This window comes from Hemicordylus capensis, chromosome 2 (assembly GCF_027244095.1).
Source record: "Hemicordylus capensis ecotype Gifberg chromosome 2, rHemCap1.1.pri, whole genome shotgun sequence".
Lineage (NCBI taxonomy): Eukaryota > Metazoa > Chordata > Lepidosauria > Squamata > Cordylidae > Hemicordylus > Hemicordylus capensis.
Genome location: NC_069658.1, coordinates 73,733,412 through 73,758,642, shown reverse-complemented (window position 1 = coordinate 73,758,642; position 25,231 = coordinate 73,733,412). Strand labels below are relative to the sequence as shown.

At 46.2% G+C, this 25,231-nt stretch overlaps 1 protein-coding gene across 9 annotated transcripts in view; it reads left to right on the top strand.

Annotated features, from left to right (window-relative positions):
- The window catches only part of TMEM232 (transmembrane protein 232), a 262,748-nt gene extending 238,815 nt beyond the window's left edge, over positions 1–23,933 (top strand). For 8 of the 9 annotated variants that reach the window (XM_053292117.1, XM_053292123.1, XM_053292124.1 and 5 more), the window contains 2 exons: positions 5,245–5,338; positions 22,678–23,933. In XM_053292117.1, the coding sequence (XP_053148092.1) occupies positions 5,245–5,338; positions 22,678–22,926 (343 nt within the window). In that variant the 3' untranslated portion in view covers positions 22,927–23,933. Of the gene's footprint in view, positions 1–5,244; positions 5,339–10,209; positions 11,829–22,677 lie in introns of those variants that run through there. The other variant, XM_053292120.1, reaches the window with a different exon arrangement.
- The last annotated feature ends 1,298 nt before the right edge of the window (positions 23,934–25,231 follow it).

The following is a 25,231-nucleotide window of genomic DNA, read 5'->3' as shown; positions in this document are numbered from 1 at the left end:
TTAAGCTTTATCCTTAGTGCTGAATCTCCAAAAGAGGATTTGATTGGAAAGACAATGTCTATTTTTAGCTGTCCTGGAAATATTGCAATTCTTCCCCATATCCACTCATGGGTCACGATGCACTGAATCAGTCTCTGCTTACCAGGCTCATCTTAAATCAATTCAGAGCTATTTTGTGTGCACGCTTAGCAAACTACCGATTGCACTTCAGGTGCTACAAAATCAATGCCAAGGAAAAACTAAGAAATTCAGATGGCTTCTCCTGCTGAAATTATACTGCACAAAATTCAAAGGGAACTGACATTGACTTAAGAGGCTGAAAGGAGTTCAGCCAACCAAGTATTCACAAACAGTGAATACCTGGCAAGTTCAGAAGGCATAAATGGCACTGTCAGTGGTAGGTTGACTTTTAATATTTAATATTACGGCTTGTCCATCTGTAAGTTAAATTCTACTTGGAAGCTGAAGACAAAAAAGAGTTCAAAAGTCTGCAGAGCCTTTTGGATTATCTTTTAAAACAGTGGGCAGATGGTTGTAATAATAGCACCATCATGACAAAAGGAACTCTCAGTTTTACTATCCCAGATGGGACCCTTGGAGGGAAGTGAAGTGGGGTACCAGATCAATAAATAAAATATACAATAAGATGTTTTTTTCTTTACAATGGGCATGATCAAGCAGCTCAGCTTCTTCTTAGCAAGTAACCTGTGTATATGGCCGTAGGGCGGAGGTAGGCTACTGGATCACTCCATGGGAGATGGGAATGAGTATCATATTTTAGGCAATGGCCTAACATGCAGCAATATAAGCCCAACAGAGGAGAGGGAGCGTTCATCCGCTTCCCATCCAGTGCTGCCTGGGGTGAGAGACCAGGTGGGTGCTGTGGGCTCCTTCTGCTGTTACCTGCCTGCTCCTGCTTCCCCTGTGGGGCTGCTGCCTGCTACCTCTGTGTAACATCTGTGGGAAGTGTGTGCAGGATTGGGCCCGGCTCCTGGGTGGAGGCGCGGCTTCTGAATTCTCCTCGGGGGGGGGCAGCGGTCAGCTTCTTTAAGGTAAACGGAGCCGGTGTTCCATGCCAACCAGCAGCCCCCGCGGCAAGGAATTGCCTCCGCCACTCACCTGGCCACTGGCGGGGGCTCGCCTCCACGGGAGCCAGGTGAGTGGCAGAGGTGATTGCCCACCGCAGGGGCTGCTGGGAGGCACGGAGCACCAGCTCCGTTTACCTTAAAGAAGCTGCCCGCCGCCCCCCACCAGAGGTGCATTCACGAGCTGCGCCTGCCTGGGTGACTCGACAGTTCCTCGGGTCATCTGCTTAGCTTTGGGCTTTATAGGAATGCTGCCTGTGGTGCTCCTACCTCATGGGCAGATTCCAGATAGTGTCTTTTGTACACTGTTGTTCTTCAAAATCTGAATTTTCGTATGGTGTCCCTCAGGGTTCTGTATTGTCTCCAATGTTGTTTAACATCTACATGAAACCGCTGGGAGAGATCATCAGGAGATTTGGTGCAGGGTGCCAACAGTATACCGATGACACCCAAATCTATTTCTCCATGTCAACATCATCAGGAGAAGGCATAACTTCCCTAAACGCCTGCCTAGAGGCAGTAATGGGCTGGATAAGGGATAACGAACTGAGGCTGAATACATATAAGACGGAGGTATTTATTGTGTGGGGTTGCAGCTCGGGAGATGATTTTGATTTGCCCATTCTGGATGGGGTCACACGCCCCTGGAAGGAACTGTTGCACAGTCTGAGGGTTCTTCTGGATCTGAACCTCTCCCTGGTGTCCCAGGTTGAGGCCGTGGCCAGAGGTGCTTTTTATCAACTTCGGCTGATATGCCAGCTGCGTCTGTTTCTTGAGATGAATGACCTCAAAACAGTGGTACATCTGCTGGTAACCTCTAGGCTGGATTACTGCAATGCGCTCTATGCGGGGCTGCCTTTGGCCATAGTCCGGAAACTGCAGTTAGTTCAGAATGTGGCAGCCAGGTTGGTCTCTGGGTCATTTAGGAGAGACCATATTACTCCTGTCCTGAAGGAATTGCACTGGCTACCGATACATTTTCGGGCAAAATACATGGTGCTGGTCATTACCTATAAAGCCCTAAACAGCTTAGGCCCTAAACAGATGTTCTAAACAGCTTAGAACATCTTCTTTGCCATGAGCCCCACTGCCTGTTAAGATCATCTGGAGAGGTTCACCTGCAGCTGCCGCCAACTCATGTGGCAGCTACTCAGGAACAGGCCTTCTTTGAAATGTGCTCCCTGTTGGAATAAGAGCCTCCCCATCTCTGGCAACTTTTTAAAAGGCACTGAAGACACATTTATTCACCCAGGTTTTTAATTAGATTTAGAGTTTCAAATAATTTTAATACTTGGTTTTAAATGTTTTTACTCCTTTAAATTATTTTAATTGTTGATTTAATGTTTTAAATTATTTTAATTGTAAACCGCCTAGAGATGCAAGTTTGGGGCTATATAGAAATATTTTATATAAATAAATATAAATAAATAAATGTGCATGACACTATGTGCATCTAGGTGGAGGAGTCAAAGGATTCAGTTGAGCCATAGAGGGATCTACTCCTGCACAGGGGTTCTCCTGCATGTGGGATTGTTGTGCTCAATGTTTCTTGCATGGGTGCCAGGTGTCCTCCTGGATTCTGACCTAAGAACTCATTAATTAACTGCCAGCAAGCTGGTCTCTTATGAGGACATGATTATGATGTGCTATGATTCTTTGAAAAAGATGTTTTTCTGATATTTGCAATGTAGGGCCCCTCCCCCCACTTTGAAGTTTAAACACCAGTATATTTAGTAAAAAAAGAAACCTCTGAAATATATCTCCAGTGTACATGTGATATATTTTAGTCACAAAGCTGTAGCATCTAATGATCTTTATGATTATAATTATAAACTGAACTCAGAGTAATTATAGAGCTAATCATAACTGCAGAAATAAATAAGCAACAACAGACTAGAACTGCTTTAAAAACTGCACATGCCAAGAAAAAAACTATACAGATGAGCATTATAAACTTAATGCAGATTTAAATTGTTCTCCACTTTCAGTACCAGTGCCCAAGCATCATTTCTTTGGGCTCAGTACTAGCTTGCAACATAGGCTTCCTTCCTCACATTAGAAAAGACTTTTCATCTGTCTTGAACACTGGAGAATTGATTTGTATCCCTTTGCCTTTCTTTAGTGCCCTTTGTTTAAGCTCCTGATGTTTCTGGCTACCTGATTTGTATGTGGAGCTAGACAAGGCCTTATAGTGTGTGTGTTTATTACATATAATATACTAATACTATATATATAGTATTATACTGTGTGTGTGTGTGTGTGGCTTCTCTGTGAAATGGGGCTGTGTGCTCCGTTTCAGAGCAAATACCGGCCAGCGCTGTGTTCACAGCGCATAAGCACCGCTGGCCAGCATTTGCTCTGAAGAGGAACGTATGGCCCTGTTTCAGACGAAGGCCACACCCCCTGCTGCTTCTGATGTCAGATGCTGCTGACGTCAGAGTCAGGGGGTGGGCCCCTTTGCCCCAAGCCCCGCACCCCCCAAGAGATGGCGCTGGATGGGGAAGAAGGAAAAATATCATTCAAAACAATCCTAGGTCTCTCAAATTCCAACTCCTAGAGAATCCTGTGCGTGTACACTCTCATTCTCTGTTCTAGAGGAGAACCTGGGTCAGTGACTTGCTGTTCAGAATGCTACTTGCTCTCTTGTAACACTGCTTCTGATCAGCTCTAGCAAATTTCTGAAGATCATACAAGTTCTGGGCACCACATATAGATTCAGGGAAATAAATCTGCATAAACATCTTCAATCATGATTCATAATTTAGCTTCAAGTTTTCCTCATGGTAATGGGCTTGTAGCCCAGTCCAGATCTGAACTGCCAGGAGGTGGTGTTCTGAGGTCAGAGTGTTCAATATACTCTCCCTTGCAAATTTTTTCCCTGTTGTGCTAACATTTTCTTAGTTTGTATTGTTGGCCACTGCCACAAAGCAGCCACCCCCACCCCCCATGGCAGCACCTGGCTGCTGCTGCTCCTCCTCCTTCTCCACTACCCACTGTGCCACTGCCCCACACTTACCATCCCGCTGCTCCATGTTTGCCACCGCTGCCACAAAGAAGCTGGTTCCCCCAGCAGTAAGGAGCTGAATTGCTGCTTTTCCTCACTTGAGCAACGAAAAGCAGCCACTCAACTTCCTATTGGTGAGGTTGCTGAAAATGGAGGGTGCATATGCACTCTGATGCCTAAAACACAAGGAAGCTCTTCTCACGATCTGTGAGAAGAGTTTCTGTTGGGTCTGCGGGGAAGTGGGTTTAGCCCGCTCTCCCCACAGATGATCAAAGTGAAGCCCTGACTGGCCAGATGCCCGGATCAGCCACCCATATGACTGCTGACTCAGACAGGGAGTTGATGGGGGTTGCAGGGATCGGGGGCTGCACAGCCCCCGGAAGTCCCAGGATGCCCCGCGCAGGTGTGTGGGGCATCCTGGAGAGAACCCCAATTCCGGGAGCCTGGCTTCAGCCTCCTGGTTGGGGATCGACTCGTGTGTCGCCCTGTGCCACGGCGACACACAAGCAAAAACATGATTTAAAGGGAGGGGGAGTTAGGTGGGCTAGCTGCCTTGGTTGCACTGGGCTCCCCTGCGAGCTCGGCGGTTCCCACAAACACTGGAAAGCGGGCTAAGATCCCTTTTAGCCTCCAGGTTAAAAAAAGGGTGCATTGTGCCCTTCATTTCTCAGGCAACCCATGCAGCATTAAGAGGTTTCATGGCTTCTCTCTTTTGTTTGAGCAAGGAGAGAAGCCATGGACTCCTTTACTGCTGCATGAGCCGGCAAGAAGTGACGGAAAGCGGCCAAGTTGTGAGAGGGGGGAGCAGCAGGTGGGGGACCCTTGGCAGCGCCCCTTTTTGAAGTGACAGTGGAGGGTTCGTGTTCTTAGAACACATCTTCCCAATTATAGTTCCACTCCTGCTACCAGGCCTGGGTAAAGTGTCTTCCTTTTCCCTCTCATTTTTGGCAATGTTTAATACACTACAAGATGACTCTATGCAGCTTTACATTAAATGTAGGAAACTGACATTCTGGAAAGGCCTTAAGCCTAACCAATTGCAGGAAAGTATCAAGGAGATGGGAGGGCTGACTTTATTATTTAAACAAGGGTGGGAATTCTTATAAAGTCACGAAACTGAGGTTTAATGACCAATTTCTCATTTCATTCCTAAAGGGAAGAACTTCTGCGAGCAGGAGTACCAAAATATCCATATCCAGATTTCTTTACCCGCACAGATATGGAGTTAAGGAGAATCGTTGATAATCAGGTAAGAGCTGACATTAAAATGTGCATTTGCATAAATTTAATGCTGTGTATTACAAAACCCACAATTTGCTAATTCTGTTATCAGCTAATAGACCTCAGCAGTTCCTTAATTACATTTCTGAGTTATGGGAAATAATACTTTCTGGGTTGTTTTTTTTAAGTAATAGTTTAACCAAGACATGACACCATCTGATAAAGTGCTGAAACTCTTGTGAAATAATGATATCATATGCAGAGCAGGCCTGTGCATCTGGCTGGAAACAGATAATCACTGGAGAGAGAGAATGAGGTCAGTCACAAAATCAAAAACTGAGGCTGTTGTCACACGCATCCTAACCCAGGCTAGGGAGGCCCTGTCTGGGTTAGGCTGCACATGAGAACCACCAGGATAGGGCCCAATCCCGGTGGTGCAGTGCTGCCTAGCCCAGCTTTTAGCCAGGGTTAAAGGCTCAAGTGAGCCCTTAATCCAGGTTCTGTGATCATGTTCTCTGGGGCTGCATTCAGCCCCAGCAGACACAGTGATGAGTGTCTAGAGCACCTGTCTCCTGGGGAAATCCTCCAATGCATCACGCATGTGCACAGTACATTGTGGGATATCCAATGCCTCCTGAGCTCCATGTTGCACCATGCAGCATGGATCAACTGGGAACATGGTTCACACTCCCAGCAACATCACAGCAATTGTATGGGGGGAAGGTGAGTTGGACCAGCCCCCCTCCCACCACACTCTGCCTGCTCACCTGGTCATGTGAATGGTGAATGGCCCCTCTGTGTTCTACCCAAGTTTGGGAGCTGTACATGCTCCCAATTTTCAGTTCTGTGGAAGCAATGTAAGAGGAAAGCCTGGGTGGAAATGACTGTGTGAGGCACTTCACATGGCATGTGTGAAGCGCTTGATGGGGTTCAGGCACAGCGGGCTTAGCCCGCTCTCCCTGCAGACGAGCAGCAGCTCATAGCTGGGCGGCCGGATCATCCGCCCACATAGCTGCCGGCTCCATCATGGAACCGGCGGGGGCTGTGGGGATCGGGGGCCGTGTGGCCCCTGGGAGTTCTAGGATTCTTCTTGCGAGCGTGCAGGGAGACCCGGGTCTCTCTCCGGTCGGAGGTCTACTCATGTGTCACCATGTGCCATGGTGACACATGAACAACCAAATGAGGTTAACGGAGCACTCGCTCCATTAACCTCATTTAAGGGGAAGGGGAATTAGGCGGGCTAGCCGCCTTGGGAACACTGGGCTCGCCTGGTGGTTCTCATGATCCCTGGAAAGCGGACCACCAGGAAAGCGGACCATCCCTTAGCCCGCTTTCCAGTGGTCGTGGGAATAGCCTCTGTGGAAGCAAGGTAGGAGGAGAAGCTACCCAGGTTTTCATTCTAGCTTGCTTCCACACAATCACTTCTACCCAGGTTTTCGTCCTCCTAACTTGCTTCCACACAACCAAAAATTGGGATCACACACAGGTCCCAAATCTGGGTAGAACACAGTTTTTGATTGTGTGAATGACCTCAATGGACCGGGTCTCACGATCTGTGAGACCTGGTTTGAGGTGGTGAGCGGGAAGAGTGGGCTAAGCCCACTCTACCCACTCACGAGTGGGGAGGGAGCCCTGGGCGGCCAAATCAGCTGCCCACATGATTGCCAGCTCCGAGACGGAACCAGCAGGGGCTGGGGAGCTCGGGGGCCATGCACCCCCCAGAAGCCCTAGTATGCCCTGCGTGAGTGCGCAGGGCACACTGGGGAGACCCCCGGAGTCGGGAGGTGGCTTTTCGCCTCCCCTCCGGGGGTCTACTCGTGAGTAGGCACAGTGCAAAGCCACACCACGGCTACTCACGATTTTGAAAACTAGGTTTGTGGAGTGCTCACTCCGCAAACCTGGTTTTGGGGCAGGGGTTCTTCTAGAGCGGGTTACCCGCTCTAGAACCACCGGGCTTGCAGCCGAGCCCGGTGGTTCTGACGATCTGCAAAAATTGGGCTAGGCTCTTCTAGCCCGATTTTTGCAGATCATCAGAATAGCCCCATTGAGTACTTGGGTAAGATCAGCCAAAAGTTTGTTTTTATTGTTGAAACAAATGAAACAGGTTCTACAGCAGGGAAGTAAGTTCAAGCCCATGAAAGAAATCAACCAACTGTTATCACTTCCCTGGCCATTTTTGACCTTATTCCATCTTGTGTGGGCCATGGACATTAGATGTGGAAGGGCTTGCTTCAAGAGGATGTTTTGAAGGATGTTTTCCACACTGAAACAGGATTTTTTCACCACTGAAAGTAAGGGAGTGCCCTCTCAGCTTTAGGGGTGTGCACGGAACCATCTGGCTCGATTTAGTTCAAGGCCAGACTGGCCTTGAACCAAACTGGGCCAGTTCGGTTCGACCCCCAGCGAAACCCCCCCCCCCAGTCTGGTCCCAGACCAGTCCACGAACTTAATTTTTTTAAAAAAAACTAAACGTAAGTACCTGTAGCCCCTTCGGGGGGCTTGTTGTAGCCACGGGGGGGGGGGGTCCCTCTCCCCACGCCGGCCTCCCTCATCACCACCGCGACCAGGTCAATGTAGCCTTTTTGGCCCTTTCAGGCCTCAGTAAAGGTGAGCGGCCGCATGTACAAATAAAGGTGAGCGGGCCACATGCCCGGCAGTAAAGGTGAGCAGGCCACATGCCCGGCCTCGCAGAGGACATTTGCGCATGCACAGCAGTGACAAAAATGGCAGCCGCTCGCCTTTACGGATGCCTGAAACGGCCAAAAAGGCTACATTGACCCGGTTGTGGCGGTGATGAGGGAGGCCAGTTGGGGGAGAGGGGACCCTCACGGACCCCCCCCCAGCGCGCGGCTACAACAAGCCCCCCAAATCGGCTACAGGTACTTTTAATTTTTTTTAAAAAAATTTAAGTTCACAGACTGGTCCAGGACCGGACCAGCGGTTCAGTTCTGGTCAGGATGGAACCGGGGTGGGGTGGGGTTCGGTTATATCTCGAACTGTCAGACCGCGGACCTCTGGACCAGTTCTGCACATCCCTACTCAGCTTTCTTCCATAGTAGGAACAAACTCCTTGGAATTACCTTCCACACAGGATCCTGCCAAATTGATGCTGATTGAGCAGTGTGGGAAAGGGTGTGTGAGTGCATGCACAAATAAGTGAAAATACATGGTTGTGTACATGTGTGGTATAAGAAAGAGTGTTTGGCAGTAAGATGTGATCTATTTATTTAAAACAATTATAGCTCACCTTTGTACCCATATGGGTGGTCTCTAAGGCACTTACAACAAGTAGTTAAAGCAATAACATGAATCATTCCTCCCTTGTACTGAAGGTTCCTTCAAACATAACTACAAGCGGCTGTCATCTAGTATCCTCCTTTACCCCCAGTAGAGCCCCAACTCACCACCACCATTGTCTGAATGAGTATTTGTTATCTTAGAGGTTGTATCTTGGCCAATTTAAAATTTGAATGTGGTTCCCAGACACAAGAGGTTCTCCATTTCTGATGCAGAGACAGAAGGCAAGTTTGTTGAATGAATGGAAGGCTCTAGTAATGAACAATAAGGTAGCACTTCCATTTGCTACAAATACTTGACACAATTTTGCATTTTTGAGTCAAAACTAATTAGCTTGACCTTGCTGCATTGAAAAGAACTTGTTAAAAGGGTCCTCATTAGACCTGTGACACTAGAATTCATAAAGTATGCCAGTGTGCATGCCCTAACACCACCCCTTAAATATTTTAAAGCTAATGTGACTAAACTGTTATCTTCACACCCACCAGCTAGGTTATTTGTGAATCACAGCCTTCCACATATTTCCACTTAGAGCTAAAACAAATTTTCTCCAAAAAATTTCTCCAAATGTCTCCTCTGCAAATTTTGATAACAAATATTCTCTAGACATTAACTGAACAGTCATCCGATATTTTAAATGCAGTACAGTGGTCCCTCGACTTACGAACTACTCGACATCTGAAGTTTTCGACTTACGAACGACAAAAATGACCGGAAGTCGTTGCCGGTTTAGATGCGGCTTCCTCGACTTACAATTTTTTAGATCTTATGTTGCCGGTTTAGATGCGGTTTCCTCGACTTACAAATGTTTCCAGACCTCCGTGGTGCGCTTTTCGACTTACGAAAATTTCGACCTACGAACGTGCGTTCGGAACGGATTAACTTCGTAAGTCGAGGGACCACTGTACTGTCATTTGACATCCAAATATTTCTCAATAGAGCTCAGCATTTTGCAATATCTGATAGCTGGCATGAAAAAGCCATCATCATTTGAAAGCATCTGAAAAATAGCAGTCAGTATCTGACAGTATTTTGCAGTTGACATACAGTAGTAATCAGCATTTTATAAGTTCTAACAGCTGGGATGCACTGGTAATTAGTTTTTGGCAGTATCTGATGACACAATAGAATGTTTTAGTAAATTACATAGTAACTGTATTTGTTCATGTGACCAATCAAAACACTTGAATTTTCAGTGTTGCCATCACATTTCAAAATTCAAATGTCACATTTTGAGGTTAAAATCTGAAATGTCATTGTATTTCAAAATCTTTTAAAATTTCATTTCAGCTCTTTCAAATTGCAGCACACCCAAACACAAACATTAGCTACGTGAACACAAATACAGTCATTAGTGACTGTGTACAGTCCTAGTGCACACCAAAATAGTATACATGAATGCTGCCATCCCTAGGCCCAAAATATATCTCCCAGACTCTGGTACTCTATTTAGAACATGCACCAACTCGTAATTGTGGCAGGAGACAGATAATAGTTTTTTGTGATAAGGTGGAGGGATAACACTTATTATAGAATTGTACCTGATCACAAGTTTTACAGGTTTTTTATTGCTGAAAATCTTTTTTTTTTTTTTTTTGCCAGTGACAGTAGTATGACAAAGGACGACTGCGTACCCTGTGGAAAATGACAAATGACACCTTTTTCATACCATCTTAAACACACTTAAAAATGTTTATCTGTACAAGCCAGAGATGCAAACCTGGTCTATGCACATGGTAGAATGAGAAGTAGAATACACTGTACTACTTCAGGTTGCTTGCATGGGATAATACTTCATACTGCTTCCATATGTAAAAATCTTCCTAAGTGTAGAAAATTAGCATACAGGAAATAGGCTGGCCAGAACCTTTCTGTGTATGTGGTTTGGTTTTTTGCATGGAGTTCTTTTTAATGTGAGGGGAACACTCAAAGATGGCATGTCCTTCCACAGTCCGGAGTGGTACAGTCCTTATTCTCCCTTCAGAATTTTACCCTTCTGCATACTATGGAGCGCTTCTCATGATCAGTGGGAAGAGCTCCAGGGCAGTCTTTGGGGAGAGAGGGTTACATTTGCTTCCCTGAGCAGTCAGATTGCTTGCCCAGACGACTTGGTGGCTGCTTCCTGTAGCTCTGAGGGTCAGGGTGCTGGGACGCGCTGCTGCATGTTGCTCCACCCCCAGAGCTCCACTAAAGCACCACGCGAGTGTGCGGTGTATAATTGGGATCCTCCCTCCCTCCTCGAGTGTGCCAGCCATGGCTGACACACAAGCAAATAAATGAGGTGAAGGGAATGCTCACTCCCTTAACCTCATTCTAAAGGGAGGCTACTTAAGCAGGTTTGCCACCATGTAGCTGCCAGGATTGGGCCTGATCCCATCAGTTCACAAACACATGAAATATCAGGCTGAGCTCCCTTAGCCCGGTTTTGCACGCACGTGTGAATAACCTCAGTATGTAGATCAGGCCACAGTTATAGTTGTCTCCACCACACATCACTTATACTGGGTCCTTCTTCTGGGCTATACCAAGTTGTTTGTCACTTGTTTAATATCCACACCTTATTTCTCAACCCTTAAACATTTTATTCTTACTTATTCTAAGTTTTCAGCCACTACCTTTTTGCTACCTAGAACAATCAGGGTTTCCTGGTGCTGCTAATTTCAAAGAGCTTGCTTGAAATCACAGCTCCAAAGACCAAGTACCATCCTTTATTTCAGTGCTTCTTGCGTTTGCCTTACCGAAGACTTCCACAGCATCTTTTGCTTGTGAAATTTTAATCTGGCTAGCCTAGAAGCAATAGAGAGGAAGGTAGTGTGGCTTCTTTCTTTAAAAGTGGTGTGTTGGGCATTTCTTCTTTCTGACTGTTCTACTGGGACTGGTATGATGCAATGGAGAAGAGAGTTAGATTTTGTTGTGGAAGAAAAATATATGTTCAAATCCCCATTCAGCCTTGAAACTTGCTTACTGGTTTGTCTAGGGCAGGTTGCTCGCTTTCAGCCTTGCCTACTGCACAGCACTGTGGTAGAGAGAAATATTGGAAAGTGTTAGAAACATTCTTATGAATGACAATGGTCACATACAATTTGGAGATGTTTCATAACACTTGTGGGTTGGGACTTATCCTTGCAATCTTTCACATAACTGTCCAGAGCATTCTTGCTTTCAAAACGTTTTTAAAATCTGCTGTTATTAAGCCAGTTCGGGGAATGAAATGAATAAACCTTTTTCTGATACATTAAACAAGCTTTTAGAGTTAATTCTCCATTGAGTTCTGACTCTGCAGACAGTAAAAATACTAAGTTCAGTGAAATATATGTTATAACTCAGGGCAGTTCTGTCAACTGATAATAATGGTAACCACAGCAAACATGCCCACAAGCTGCTGGCTTGCTTACAATTCTCTATTAAAGGAAGCTATTTTATTATTTAAGATTAGCCAGTCTGTAATGTAATTGGTAGTATCCCATCATATCAATCACCTCTCCAAAACAGTTTTCTCAGAATCTGAAATCTATTCTCCTGTGCTTCAAAGTCTTATCACCTCTTTTTAATGTGCCTATTATTTCCAAACCCTTTCTCCTTTATCCTCCTTTTTAAACCCAAGCTGCAGCTCTTCCTTATAAATGACACTTTTTTATTGCTGTTTTATTCTGAGCTGCAGTTTCTACACATAAGACCATACCTTCAGGGCCTCCATTAATGTAGTAATGATGCTGTCATTGAGGTTCCGAACAAGAGATATGAACTTCTCCTTGACTGCAGCACTAAACATTTTTAGTCCTTCCCACACAATATTTGTATAGCTGACATTGTCTGTGTTCTTCTTCATAAAGGTTGTGCTTTATTCCACCCAGTCCCCACCCCCTCATTTGCTTGTGTTCAACACCTAGTCAAACTATGAACTTAGGTTAGAAAGATGAATACAAATATTACTCCATTACTGAGACTGTCCATCTTTGGAATCCCAAGAGCTACTTTTGCCATTGGCCAAGCTGTTGTCACTGATGCATCTCCTTCTTCAACAGCTTCCTTAAACAGCTGGTTTAAAGAAACTTACACTACTTTAAGATTCCTTAAGATACTCCTCACATACTCCTTTTTTCTTCCCTCTTTCTGTTTCATCTCACACACCATCTGACCTCCAGTGCTTCCTTCTTCCTCTTGATCAGCACTAGAATGAAAAGCACCCTGAATGAGAAATTCATTTGCCCTGTCCAGCCATGCGCCCCCTTGTCCCCCTAACCCAGCCTGGCTGGGCTTGAAAAGGTTTAGGCCTCAGAGTGGGATGGGAATGGGGTTAGGCTTCACCCTGTTCCTCCTCCGCCACTCTGGCTGTTTGGGTCCTTGTGTCTGCTCCTCTCCGGGGGCCTGGGACACTCTCTACTAGCCAGCCTCTGATCCCTGACTGGCCTCTTATATATCTCCTCACAGGCTACACACCTCCCCCCTTCTCATGTTGTGCCAATGCCCTCTTTTATTTTCATTAATGCCTCATCCCATATAGCTGCTGCCTTCCCCACACCTCCCTCCTCCCTCTCTGGCCCCTGCCTCTCGGGAAACACACAGATGTTGTCACTCCTGTGTCACTTCTTAAAGCCTTTTGCAGCCAAGCAGGGAAAGGGGCGGCAGGGAGGTATCCTGCTGCCCGATTTGTAAAGGAAATACGGCGCTGGAGTGGGGAAAGCACGGGAGGGGTAAGTAAACCCTCCCCCGCCCTTAATGGAACCCCCCACCCCAATCGTTCTGAACTGGACCGCCCCCTGTCCAGACCAGTTCGGAGGCCTATAGAATGGCCTCCGAACCGGTCTGGGCACATCACTACTTCTGCACCTTCACTGCAGACAGTTCATTCAGCAAACAGTGAGCCATCAAGCTCACCTTGGTGCCTCCTTCAGGTAGGTGCCCTGGGTAACTGCTCAGCTTGCCCACCCCTTAGGCTAGCCCTGTTCTCAGCATCTAAAGGAGCGGAATACATTTGCCTCTCTATCTCCAGTTTTTTCTATAACTGCTACTAAGTCCTATTTTGGAGTAAGTAATTACATAAGTAAGCATTTCTGTCACTGCAGCCTTCTTTCTGCCTCATGTGAAGAAGACTGGTTCTCACCTTACTTTTTTATAAGTTGATTTTATCACATCAGTTCCACGTGCTGAGTATTTTACAAGACTGCAGCCTCATCATGTGGTACTGACCTCTGCACCAGAGGAAAATCTTGTGTTCGATCACTTCCTTCCTGTAGCATATATCAGAATTTATATTGCACCAAAATATTATTTCAGAATTGGGCATGATAGACAGGAATTGGAGTGATCAAGGCAAACCTGAAGGCTGTCTTGTGCAGTGCATGGGGTGCTGGGTTTGGGAGTCTCAGGTGCTTCTCCCCACTCAGGATCATTTCATAAGTACAGATTTTCCACATCAATCATATTTATTGGTGGGAATTAACATGTAGTCTTCATATAGGCAGTCAGATGCCAATCATATCTGTCATTTTTTTTTTTACTGGGGAGACACAACTGGCATCTGGGCACATATATCTTGAGCATACAGTGAAACACTCCCATGTGTAATCATCACAGATGATGACAACAACACATGTAGGTCATATTTTTACATATGTAGGAATTTTATAAGATGTGAGGCAGCCCTTACTTGTCCAAAGAGTAAATGTGTAAATCAGTCTGCCTCACAGGAGTGCTGTGAGGATAAACAAGATTAGAATTTTAAGTGATTCACAGTAGAAATTATTGACTGACATTCATTCCACGTAGTAATTCTAAATTATTGGTTGATAAGTCAATCTGTCCAGCAGAGCGTAGGCTAGGGATGCACCAGGAGCTGCTGTGCAAAGTGAAAGGCTGCCCTGATGGTCTTGCCCAGCAGGGCTGTTTCAGGACGACTTAAAACAGCCGCCAGGCAATTGCACAGCAGCACTGCTTCAATTGGAAGCCATGGAAGAAGCTCTGTGCGACTACCTAGAAGTTGTTTCATAAGGAACATGACTTTTCTCTCAGAACAGTAACACATTTCTGGCTTAGAATATGAATAGGAAACGATGCAGCACTGAATGAGAATGGGTTCAGCACTGAAGGCCACCTTGGAAATGCACCATGAGCTGGAGGGTAGCAGATGATTGACACGTTTTAATGTGCATAGAATTAATATAACTTGCATAGAATTTGTATGCATATGGTGGTTGCCAGGCCACAGCTGGTAGATGTGTTGCATTTCTTTTGTGATGCTGATAGCACACAAGCTGCGTGCCTTTTGACTCTGTGTTTTTCTGTCATGTCATGTTCAGGTAACAGTTCCTGGCATATTGGGAAGCATGACAATTCCTCTGCATCTGCTGAGTCTCCCAGCTAGCTGGGACAAGCAAGAGCCCTGGCTGGCATTGCTCAGCTGCATGGGTTTCACGACACAAGAAAATATTTTTAACAAATCATCGTCATCATGGGATGAAATTGTATTTGAAATGTAGTAAATGTGCAGTTCTTAAACCTGCTTTTCAAACCTTCAGCCCATATGCCAGTTAAATCTGCAATGTGCTAGAGACATTCTTTGAAACCAACCAACCTAAGCTTGAAATGCATTTCCTTGAAATAAAAATAAACAGAATCCTGCCATCTTGGGCTACATATGTGCCCAATTTCAGAATCCTAAGCCCAGCCATTCTGGAAAAGTAAATGATTGGGCAAAAACGGGGAGGGGGGGATCATCATGTTGTACTTTTTTTCTGAAGGCAAAAGGCAGAATCCTTCACATGGGGGAGGGGGTGAAATGATGGTCAGGGAGAACTTCAGTTCCAGGTTTTCATAATTTTCTACCATGAAACAAGCCACTTATAGGACTTTTTAAAAGTTTTTTTAAAAATTCAAAAAATCAATGAATTGACCAATCCACTTCAAGGTCAATACATAGCCGCATTCACATGTAATGTGGAACCAGAATTAAATGGGGCAGAGTTGGATTCCATGTACGCCCAAATGCGTGAAACCACGGTTTCAAGGCAAAAGCATCCTGAGGTCTCCCTCACCAAAATCCAATGTTAATGTTCCATTTGTAGTGAGTTTTGCTGCTCCAACCTGAGATTTCAGTGCAGCAACATTATGTCCAAATGCAGACAGCTCTGGAAATCATAGAGAGGGCGGCGCAGACCAGCCCTGAAATGTACCAGCTCTATGCCTGCTGCACTACTTGCTGGTTGTCTTTCGGATAATTTGCTCCACCCTGCCAGTCCCGGAATTGCTTCAGCTGTTACCTGGCAACAGGGTCATCATGCTGCTGCACTGTGGTCTTTAAAGCACACACAGCAAATTGAACAGCAGCACTGGTGGGTCCCCTGCTTGCACTTTGTGTCATGCTGCCCCCTTGGGCAAAATGAAGAAAAAGGGGATGGTATGATGGAGCGGCCATTCTTTGGAGAGGTTCCCACAACTCTGGCAATGAAGGAGTATTAGCAACTCTGGCCATGAAAGATTATAGGGGGAAAAGCAGCTGGAGTCCTGAAGGCACCAGAAGCCTGGCAATCCACCCCCAACAAAGGTGACACATGCCAAGGGAGTTGTGCCTTGTGTCTTCCTGGAAAGGCAGCCATGAGACAAATGACATATGCTAAGGGAGTTGCACCGTGTGTCTTTGTTGAAAGGCAGCCCTGACACAGATGACACGACAATAGACTTGTGCCCAGTGTCTGTTGATAGGCAGTTCCTGTCATTCCTGATTGGCTCTGTCCTCTTTTTATTTAGAAATGTGTAGGGAAAGGGGGCCCCAGTCCCTTCCCCTTGTGTGCAAGCATGCAGTCTCTGGCATTACTCATGAGAAGGACTGTCCATCTGGAGCAGTATTACATCCCTTCACAGGAGATCCTCCTCTGTGATGATGGATACTGCTCTGCAGCATTCAACTTCCTCACGAGAGTGAAAGGCCATGGAGACACTTCCCTTTCCCCAGCTGAGGGTGGGCGGTACCTGCCAAAAATGCATGATTATGCTGTACATGCCCCCTTCAAGTTTGTGGCCAATGCCTGCAGCCCTGATGACAGGGGCGTAACAAGGTGGGAGTGGGCCCAGAGACAAGATTTTAAAATGGGGGCCCCCTCACTGAAGCGCATAGATAGATAGATAGATAGATAGATAGATATAAAGGTTTTGTAAACTGTGGACGATGCAAGTCATTTAATGGTACTAGAGAAAGACATGCTGTTCTGGTAGCTCCAGGTCTTAACACTCACATCCAGGAAGGAAGGCAGCTATGCTCTTCCAAAGGCTGGAAGAGGGAAGCTGCAGTTCTGTACACATGTGTTTGGGAGAGTAAGTCCTATTGAGCCGAGTGGGATTTACTTCTGAGTAAGCATACTTAAGATCATGCTGCAAATCTTGTGAGCCAAATGCATTTTCCTATGTTCAAGGAGGGGCTGCTAAACTGGAGCAATGAAGCTTCTGGGTAGCTCAATTCTGATCCACCGTGAGTCATGTCACAAGATTTTAGGCTTCTCATGAGCTCTCCACACATGTGGGGAACTGTGTGGTGCACTCACTGTTGCTCTGTGTAGTCTAGTAGTGACTGGTGTCAGACACCTCCCTTCACCCAGAACCCTCCTCAGCCAACCTGCAGGGGGCTCAAGTAATCACCCCCCACACACACACACACCTCTGTGCCTGTTTGTTTGAAGTCTTCTTATCATAGTTGTTCCTGGGCACAACAGGTCTTGGAAGGGAGGGTTTCAAAATAGAGAGACTGAAGGGACTGGTGGGGCGGCTGCAGAACGGCTGCTAGAAAGTGCTATACCATCCAAATGGTTCTTTTACTGGGTCAGCGAGCCAAAGAACATCACCAGCGGAGAAGTTTTTAAAAGGCTTTATTTGCTCTGCAGAAGCAAAGGTTCTGGCCGGCTAGTGCCCAAATTCCAGAACCCCGATCATCATTTACAACAGATTTTTATACATTACAGATCACATAGGCAAGTAATCTCTTTAATACATGATAACAGTATCTTCTCATTTCATTTCCTGTGTAAACTTAATTGTACTTTGTTCCTACTTAAGTAACAGTTTCAGCTGGGGAGGAAATTCCTTCTTAACTTTTTTCATATTGTGTGTTTTAAACCTTTCAGCACGACTAGATTAGTTTAATAAGTTAATCAATTATATCAAAAGGACAAGATTAGGTTGAAGTACAAGCCCCACAGAGAAATGTCAAATTTTCCTTCTTTTAAGGGACATGTTTCTCATGACTGAAGGAAACATATTTGATCTCTCACACACATACGTGTGCACACACTGCACAGAATGGAACAGAACATCCCTCTTTAGCCCAGCAAGCTCCAAACACCACATGCCCACCATGGCTCTGCTTCACTGCCCCACACAGCTCCCTGAACACTCCCCATACACTTGCTCCCTCCTGCCACGGAAGTGATGCTGTTCCTGTGATAAACTCAACAGAGCAGCAGCAGGCAGCCTCCTGCCTTCTGCTTGCCTGAGTCGACAACACGACAGCACAGCAGACAGAGCAGGGAGAAGCAAGGGAAGCCCAACGTCCCCTCCCCGACTCTGACTCGATCGGTTAGCTCAGAGCAGCAGCCTGCCTGGCTCCTCAGGAAGGCAGGTTATTACAGTGCCTGTTGAGCCAGCATCCCAGTGATGTTTGCAAAATGAAGAATTAATTAATCATTTCTTATGGTATACACACTGCCTTGAAAGTCCCATTGGACGAAGCAGGACTACCTTAAGAACATAAGAACATAAGAACAGCCCTGCTGGATCAGGCCCAGGCCCATCTAGTCCAGCATCCTGTTTCTCACAGTGGCCCACCAGATGCCGCTGGAAGCCACAGACAGGAGTTGAGGGCGTGCCTTCTCTCCTGCCATTACTCCCCCGCAACTGGTACTCAGAGGCACCCTGCCCTTGATGCTGGAGGTGGCCCACAGCCCTCCGACTAGTAGCCAATGATAGACCTCTCCTCCATGAAGTCATCCAAACCCCTCTTAAAGCCATTCAGGTTGTTGGCTGTCACCACATCCTGTGGCAGAGAGTTCCACAAGTGGATCACGCGTTGTGTGGAAAAGTACTTCCGTTTGTTGGTCCTAGACCTCCTGGCAATCAATTTCATGGAGTGACCCCTGGTTCTAGTGTTGTGTGAGAGGGAAAAGAATCTCTCTCTCTCTCCACTTTCTCCACACCATGCATGATTTTATAGATCTCTATCATATCTCCCCGCAATCGTCTTTTTTCTAAACTAAAAAGCCCCAGGCGTTGTAGTCTTGCCTCATAAGAAAGGTGCTCCAGGCCCCTGATCATCTTGGTTGCCCTCTTCTGTACCTTCTCCAGTTCTACAATGTAACTTTTTAGATGTGGTGACCAGAACTGTACGCAGTACTCCAAGTGTGGTCGCACCATAGTTTTGTATAAGGGCATTATAATGTTAGCCATTTTATTTTCAGTCCCCTTTCTAATGATCCCTAGCATGGAATTGGACTTTTTCACAGCTGCCGCACATTGAGTCAACACTTTCAACGAGCTGTCCACCACAACCCCAAGATCCCTCTCCTGGTCTGTCACCGACAGCTCAGATCCCATCAGCATATACTTGAAGTTGGGGTTTTTCGTCCCAATGTGCATCACTTTACACTTGCTAACATTGAACTGCATTTGGCATTTTGTCGCCCACTCCCCCAGTTTGGAGAGATCCTTTTGGAGCTGCTCACAATCCGTTTGGGATTTCACTACCCGGAAGAGTTTGGTATCATCTGCAAATTTGGCCACATCGCTGCTTACCCCTGCTTCTAGATCATTTATGAATAAATTTAAAAGCACCGGTCCCAGAACAGATCCCTTGGGGACCCCACTTCTTAATTCCCTCCATTGTGAAAACTCTCCATTGATACCTACCCTCTGTTTCCTGTCTTTCAACCAGTTAGCAATCCACACATGTACTTGTCCCTTTATCCCATGACAGCTAAGTTTCCTCGGGAGTCTTTGATGAGGAATCAGCATGCATAGGATCGGGCTGCAAGAGAGCTTTTTGTTAAAGGAATATGCATTTCAGTGTACAACCACTGGCACTACTCTCTGGTTAACAAGCGAAGAAAACAATCTTTAAGAAAAATAAGCAAAACCTACTTGTGACCAACCACACCTCCTTGCAGTAAAGTAAAAAAAAAAACCTGACCTCTGCCATTTTCAGTGCTTAAGGGCTCAGGCTGGGAGATTGAAAGCCAAGCTGAGGGGAGCGACGGGGTCCACTGAATCACTCCGTGCTCTCCTTCCCCCACTTTCGACGTCTGAGAGTGTGTCTATCACTCAAACAGAGATAAGGAGGTGCACGTGGGCTTTTGCCCCAAGTTCCTGATGCAGACATTTGAGGAGGAAACTTCTCCCCACCCTTCCATTAAAGCCACTGGGATCAGCATCAGCTAACTTGAGGGCTCCATGTCTGTTGTCTCTGTCTCTCCTCAACACGCACAGCAGCCACCCTCCCTGCCTACTCTTGGGTAAATTTTGCAGCATGGTGGGAAAGGAAGTGCACCTCAATAAACTGGGCTACGGGTGGAGAAGTTCACTTCACTCACGCTGCGACTTATTTGCTCTGCTCTGCCAGCGTGCTGCTCCAGTCCAGTTGATCACATGACTCTTTTTCACATGGCACCGCCAGCCAATGGAGGAGGGTCAGGACTGGGAAGGAGGAGGAGAGAATAACAAGGGCGAGGAAAAGAAGGGTGGAGGAGGGAGAGTCAGACGGAGGGAGGGAATGTGGCGGAGGAACGCAGGATCAATTTTGGAGGATCAATGCAACTGAGGGAAGCCCGGGGAGTGTGCGGCTGGGGGAGTCAGTCATGTGACTTGCCTCTGGGGGCCCCCCAAGGCAGTGGGTCCCCAGACAACTGCTTCCCCTTGCCCAATTATAGTTACGCCCCTGCCTGATGATATACCAACCCCTTGTCTGGAGTCTGGTGTAACAATCATCACAGAGCTTCCTGGAAGGCGGATACAGCAGGCTAGGAGAAGGGAGGGGCACCACTGTCTGGAAACCAGAGGCTGATGGACCACAGTTCGATGAATGTCTGTGATGCAATTCACAGTTTCAAAAATTTACCATGTGTTTGGCAACCTCCAGTTCCACATTATCTGTGAATGTGGCCACGGTGTCCAGCTAACCTGTGCTACATATGTGCCCAATTTCAAAGTTCTAGGCCAAGCCATTCTGAAAATATAAAGCGGGTAAAAATGGGTGATGTTTATACTTTTCAATGAAGGCAATTGGCAGATTCCTCCATATGGGGGCAGAATGGTGGTCCAAGGTGTGGGGAGGGGGCCTTCAGTTTTTGAAGTTTTTATAGTTTTCTTCCATGAAACAAGTCATTTTTAGGACTTTTTTCGAAGTTTTTTTTAAAATAAAAAAACATTAAAAACCAACAGATTAATCAATCTACTTCAAAATCTGCTTCACACACAGAGTCCTGATAACCTATCCTACATCTGCCCCAAATTTCAGAACTCTAGTCCAAACCATTCTGAAAATATAAAAGGTACCCTCTTTTCCCTTGGGGAACATGTGGCCCTCTAGGAGAGTGGGCACATAGACCTAGACCCCCAGGTAGGGATGTGCGTACCGGTTTGATTTGAACCATGGTTCAAATTGAAACAGTCCAGTTCAGCTGGTCTGAGTTCAAACCAGACCGGACCTGGTTCTAAAAGAACCGGTCCAAAACAGTTTGGAGAATGTACTTGTAAAGGGGAATCTGGCTAGGATTCCCCATTACAAGTAAGGGGGCATTCCCTATATTAAGATGTGCAGATGGGGGGGAGGCAAGAGAAAAGGTACCTAGTAGCTTTTCTTTGCAGGCGGTGGGGAAGGAGGTAGTGGCAGAGACATCGGAGGTGGAGGCAGTGGGGGCTCTACCGCCCCCCTCCCCAGGCCTTCTGAAGAACAGCCTGGGCTGGCTGCAGCCTGATTTGGACCTCCATGCATACAGAGAGGCCATTTGCATCACCAGGTGCTTTGCTAATGATGCGGAGGTCACGAAAATGGCCTCCACGCATGTGTGGAGGCACAGATAGGGCTGCAATTGGCCCTGACTGTTCTTTAGAAGACTGGCGGGTGGCTTGGAGGAGCTCCCACTGATGACGCCACTGTCCTCACCACTTGCAAAAAGAAGATACTAAATACCCTTTCTCTTGTCCCCCCGCCTTAATATAAGGAATGCCCCTTTGCTTGTAAAGAGGAATCCTCGTTGGATTTCCCTTTACAAGTATATCTCCCGAACTGGCCTGTGAACTGGTTCAGCCCAGTTTGTTGGCTGAACCAGACTGGACTCGGTTTGTCCTGACCCAGAACTGAACCAGCCAAACTGGTTCCAAGCACACCCCCTACCCCACGTCCGTGCCTAATGGCATCCTTGCGTAAACTGCAAGAATTGCACAAACACAGTTTTGCAATGGATGGCTGTTTTTTCAAATGGCTGTCCATTAGGGATGTCCATGAGCAGCTTGTGCAGGCATTGGAGAGGCAGGGAGCAGTTCCCTTAAGAAGTAGATAAGCAGGTCCTTACTTGCTCTGGTGCCGACCCATCACTTTTCTGGGTGCAGCATTTGCAGTAGCAAAGGCTGTGGAACCTGCGGCGTTGTTTCTTGCAGCTTCTGTGTGTGGCATCAGCGCACTCATGGCCGCCACAAGCAAGTGCTGCACCTGGAAAAGCAGTGGTGTGGCCACAAAGCAGGTAAGGACCTGCTTATTTATTTCTTAAGGGAACTGCTCCCCCACCCCCACTGAACTGGTTTGGCTGAACTTGGCCCAAGCCAGTTCAGTGCTTCTCAAAGGAGGCGCCAAACCAGCTCGTACACATCTCTGCTGTTCATCACTCAACTGCATTTGTGCAGTTCTTGTGTTTTATGCAAAAGCACTCTTGCACAACTGTGTGTGTGTTCCATTACAAGCCACACAAAACATTGCTCAATATGTCAGCCCCTGTCTTTAAATGATCTACAAATCCTGCCCAGTCATTGAATTGAAGTGTTCTGTTTGTATATTTACTAATATCACTAATAAAATAACACTGTTTTTTCCAATAGTGGGAGAAAGAATTGGAACTCAGGCTTAAATTAGACGAGCAGATCCTGGAGCTCGAACTTAAAGAGAAACAAAGACAAGAAGAGGAGCACTTCAGGCAAATAATGAAGTGGCGATTCGAAAAGCTGCACAAGACAACTAAACCATATGAGCTTCCTTTTAAGCGTGAAGAGGAAGAATTGACGGAGGCAAGCAGCACTCGACTTTCAGGCTCACAGCAATCATCACAAATCTGGGAATCAGCCCTCTAAAGGGCAAACTATACACTACAGGCAAATGTGTGTAATGAAGCCCACCTTTTTATTTTTCTTTCTTTGTGTATGTGTGTGAGATAGAAAAGCAGCCCCAGAAAATCACAGTTTTGAGCAGAGGAGCAGTGGTCAGACTTTTTTTTCCTGCTGCTCAGTTTTCTGCTCAAAGTTGCCTCCTCCCCAACTGTTTCCCACCCATCCCCTGCTTTCCACATCGCTTAAAACACGTTTGGAATTTTCCAGGAATGAGTGTATGTGAAGCAACTTAAGGGTGGATTTGATTTTAAGTGTGTGTGTGGATGGGGCGGGGCGGGGGTGCTATCAGGGAAGAGATTAGACACCCCCCTCCACCCCCACTTCTTGGAACTGCAACCTCCCAAAGCGGCTCTTCATTACAGACAATCTTTCTGGTCTTTGTTTCACTCAATTCTGTGTAGTGTGTTCCTAAATAAAATTTCCTCCCCTGATATATATATATAGGAAATAGAATGCATATGGAAAAGCGTTCTTTGCAATGGTCATTTCTTAGGCTGTATACATTGTGTCATTGGATTGCAACCCTGTTTCTCAGCCCAGTCAGACTTTCTGTTTAAAATCAAGAGAAACCCACTGAGGATATCCTGGGCTATAATATGGCTAACATCTTTGCTGCTGTATTTACATTTTACATGTCTGTTTCCTCTTCCCTCCCCTTATTTCTTCAGATTCTCCCTGCATTTGTCTACATGCAATACGTCTTTCCCAGTTACTTCTCAAACCCTTTTCCTCCTTATTCTTTTGGACCTGGCTTACTGCCTAACACCCTTATAGATCTTGTGACACCCCCTTGTGTTTCATTTGTTTGCATGGTTTTCTTTTTAAAAAAAATTGCCTTAGTTCTTGACCTCTGATTTTTGAGTACACAGTAGAAACAGTGGTGGGCGATATAAAATTTTTGATCCACAGCTTCATGGTTGTGTGGACAGTTTCCCTCCACTTGGACCCTCCAATTAAATGGTAATACTATGGCCTTTGGTTATTGTGTGGTGTTTTGTAGCTAGAATATTTATAACTTTGCTCTCTATTCCAAGCCTTTGGGAGTGAAGCACAAATCTGAAGGCATGCAGCCTTAGAGCAGCCTCATAGCCCTGCAGCTTGACCATCCTGCCTTTATTTGAGTGTGTCTGAAAGGAGATGCCTGTGTTTCAGCTGCTGTGCTAAAGCAGAAGCATGAGAAGAAGTCTTAGTATATTGAGGGATAATGTGTTGTGGGAGAACATGGACTGACTGACATATCTCCTGGCAAGGTGCTAAGACTGTGTACTTTCTTTCCATCATCTGGTTTTCACAGCTTTGTAGTGGCACCGTAAATAGGCTTTGCGATCCTGATACGTCACAAAATAATCATAGTATTGCTCCACTGTGCATGTAGCCATTCAACCCATATTTTCATCCCGTCAGCTGGACCTGTCGATTGACCTGAAATACCAGTCATCTGCAGAAACTGCAGAAGCTTCTGGATTGGACCCATTTGTAGGGGTATGCACAAACCAAAAAATGCACTTCAGTTTGAATTTGAACCAAACCATATTGCTCCAAACCAGTCCAGTTGAACCAACCAGCTGGTTTGGTCTGTTAGATCAATCTGGTTCATGTGGTTCATGCGGCCAATCTGAGGATCCTAAGGGGGTTTGCGGGAAAGGTTAAAAATATGTTTAAAATCACCTGCTTACCCATGGCATTTGTGGGACGGGTGGTAGGTAGCACCCATCATGCCATACCACACAACCCACTTTGGCATCCCTAGGAGATACCCATGGGGAACAATGGGATGTTTCGAGTTTCCCCATTGTTCCCTATGGCCGGAACAAGCTGCACTCACAGAGTGCGCTGCACACAAGTTTTTGCATTGCAATTTGCAATGCATTTTGTAATACTGCCTTGAAAAACACTGCAGAAGCACACAGTTAAAGAGAATTTGTCCTTCCCAACACAGAACACACAATTCAAACACAGTCCAAGAATGGCTAAACAATACTCACTGATCCAGAATCCACTGCCAGCCACAGTGCCTATGCTGCAGTAACATCATTGGCAGAAGTTGCTCTCTCACAATTATGTCTCCTTATGCTACTTCCTAACATTGCAGCAGCTGCCACAGCAGCATCCTTAGCAGCAAGCATAGCTATAAGCTCAACTAGAGCAAATAGTTGGTCTAGTTGAGAGTTGGTCTTGTGGTAGCAAGTATGACTTGTCCCCTTAGCTAAGCAGGGTCTGCCCTGGTTACATATGAATGGGAGACCACATGTGAGCACTCTAAGATATT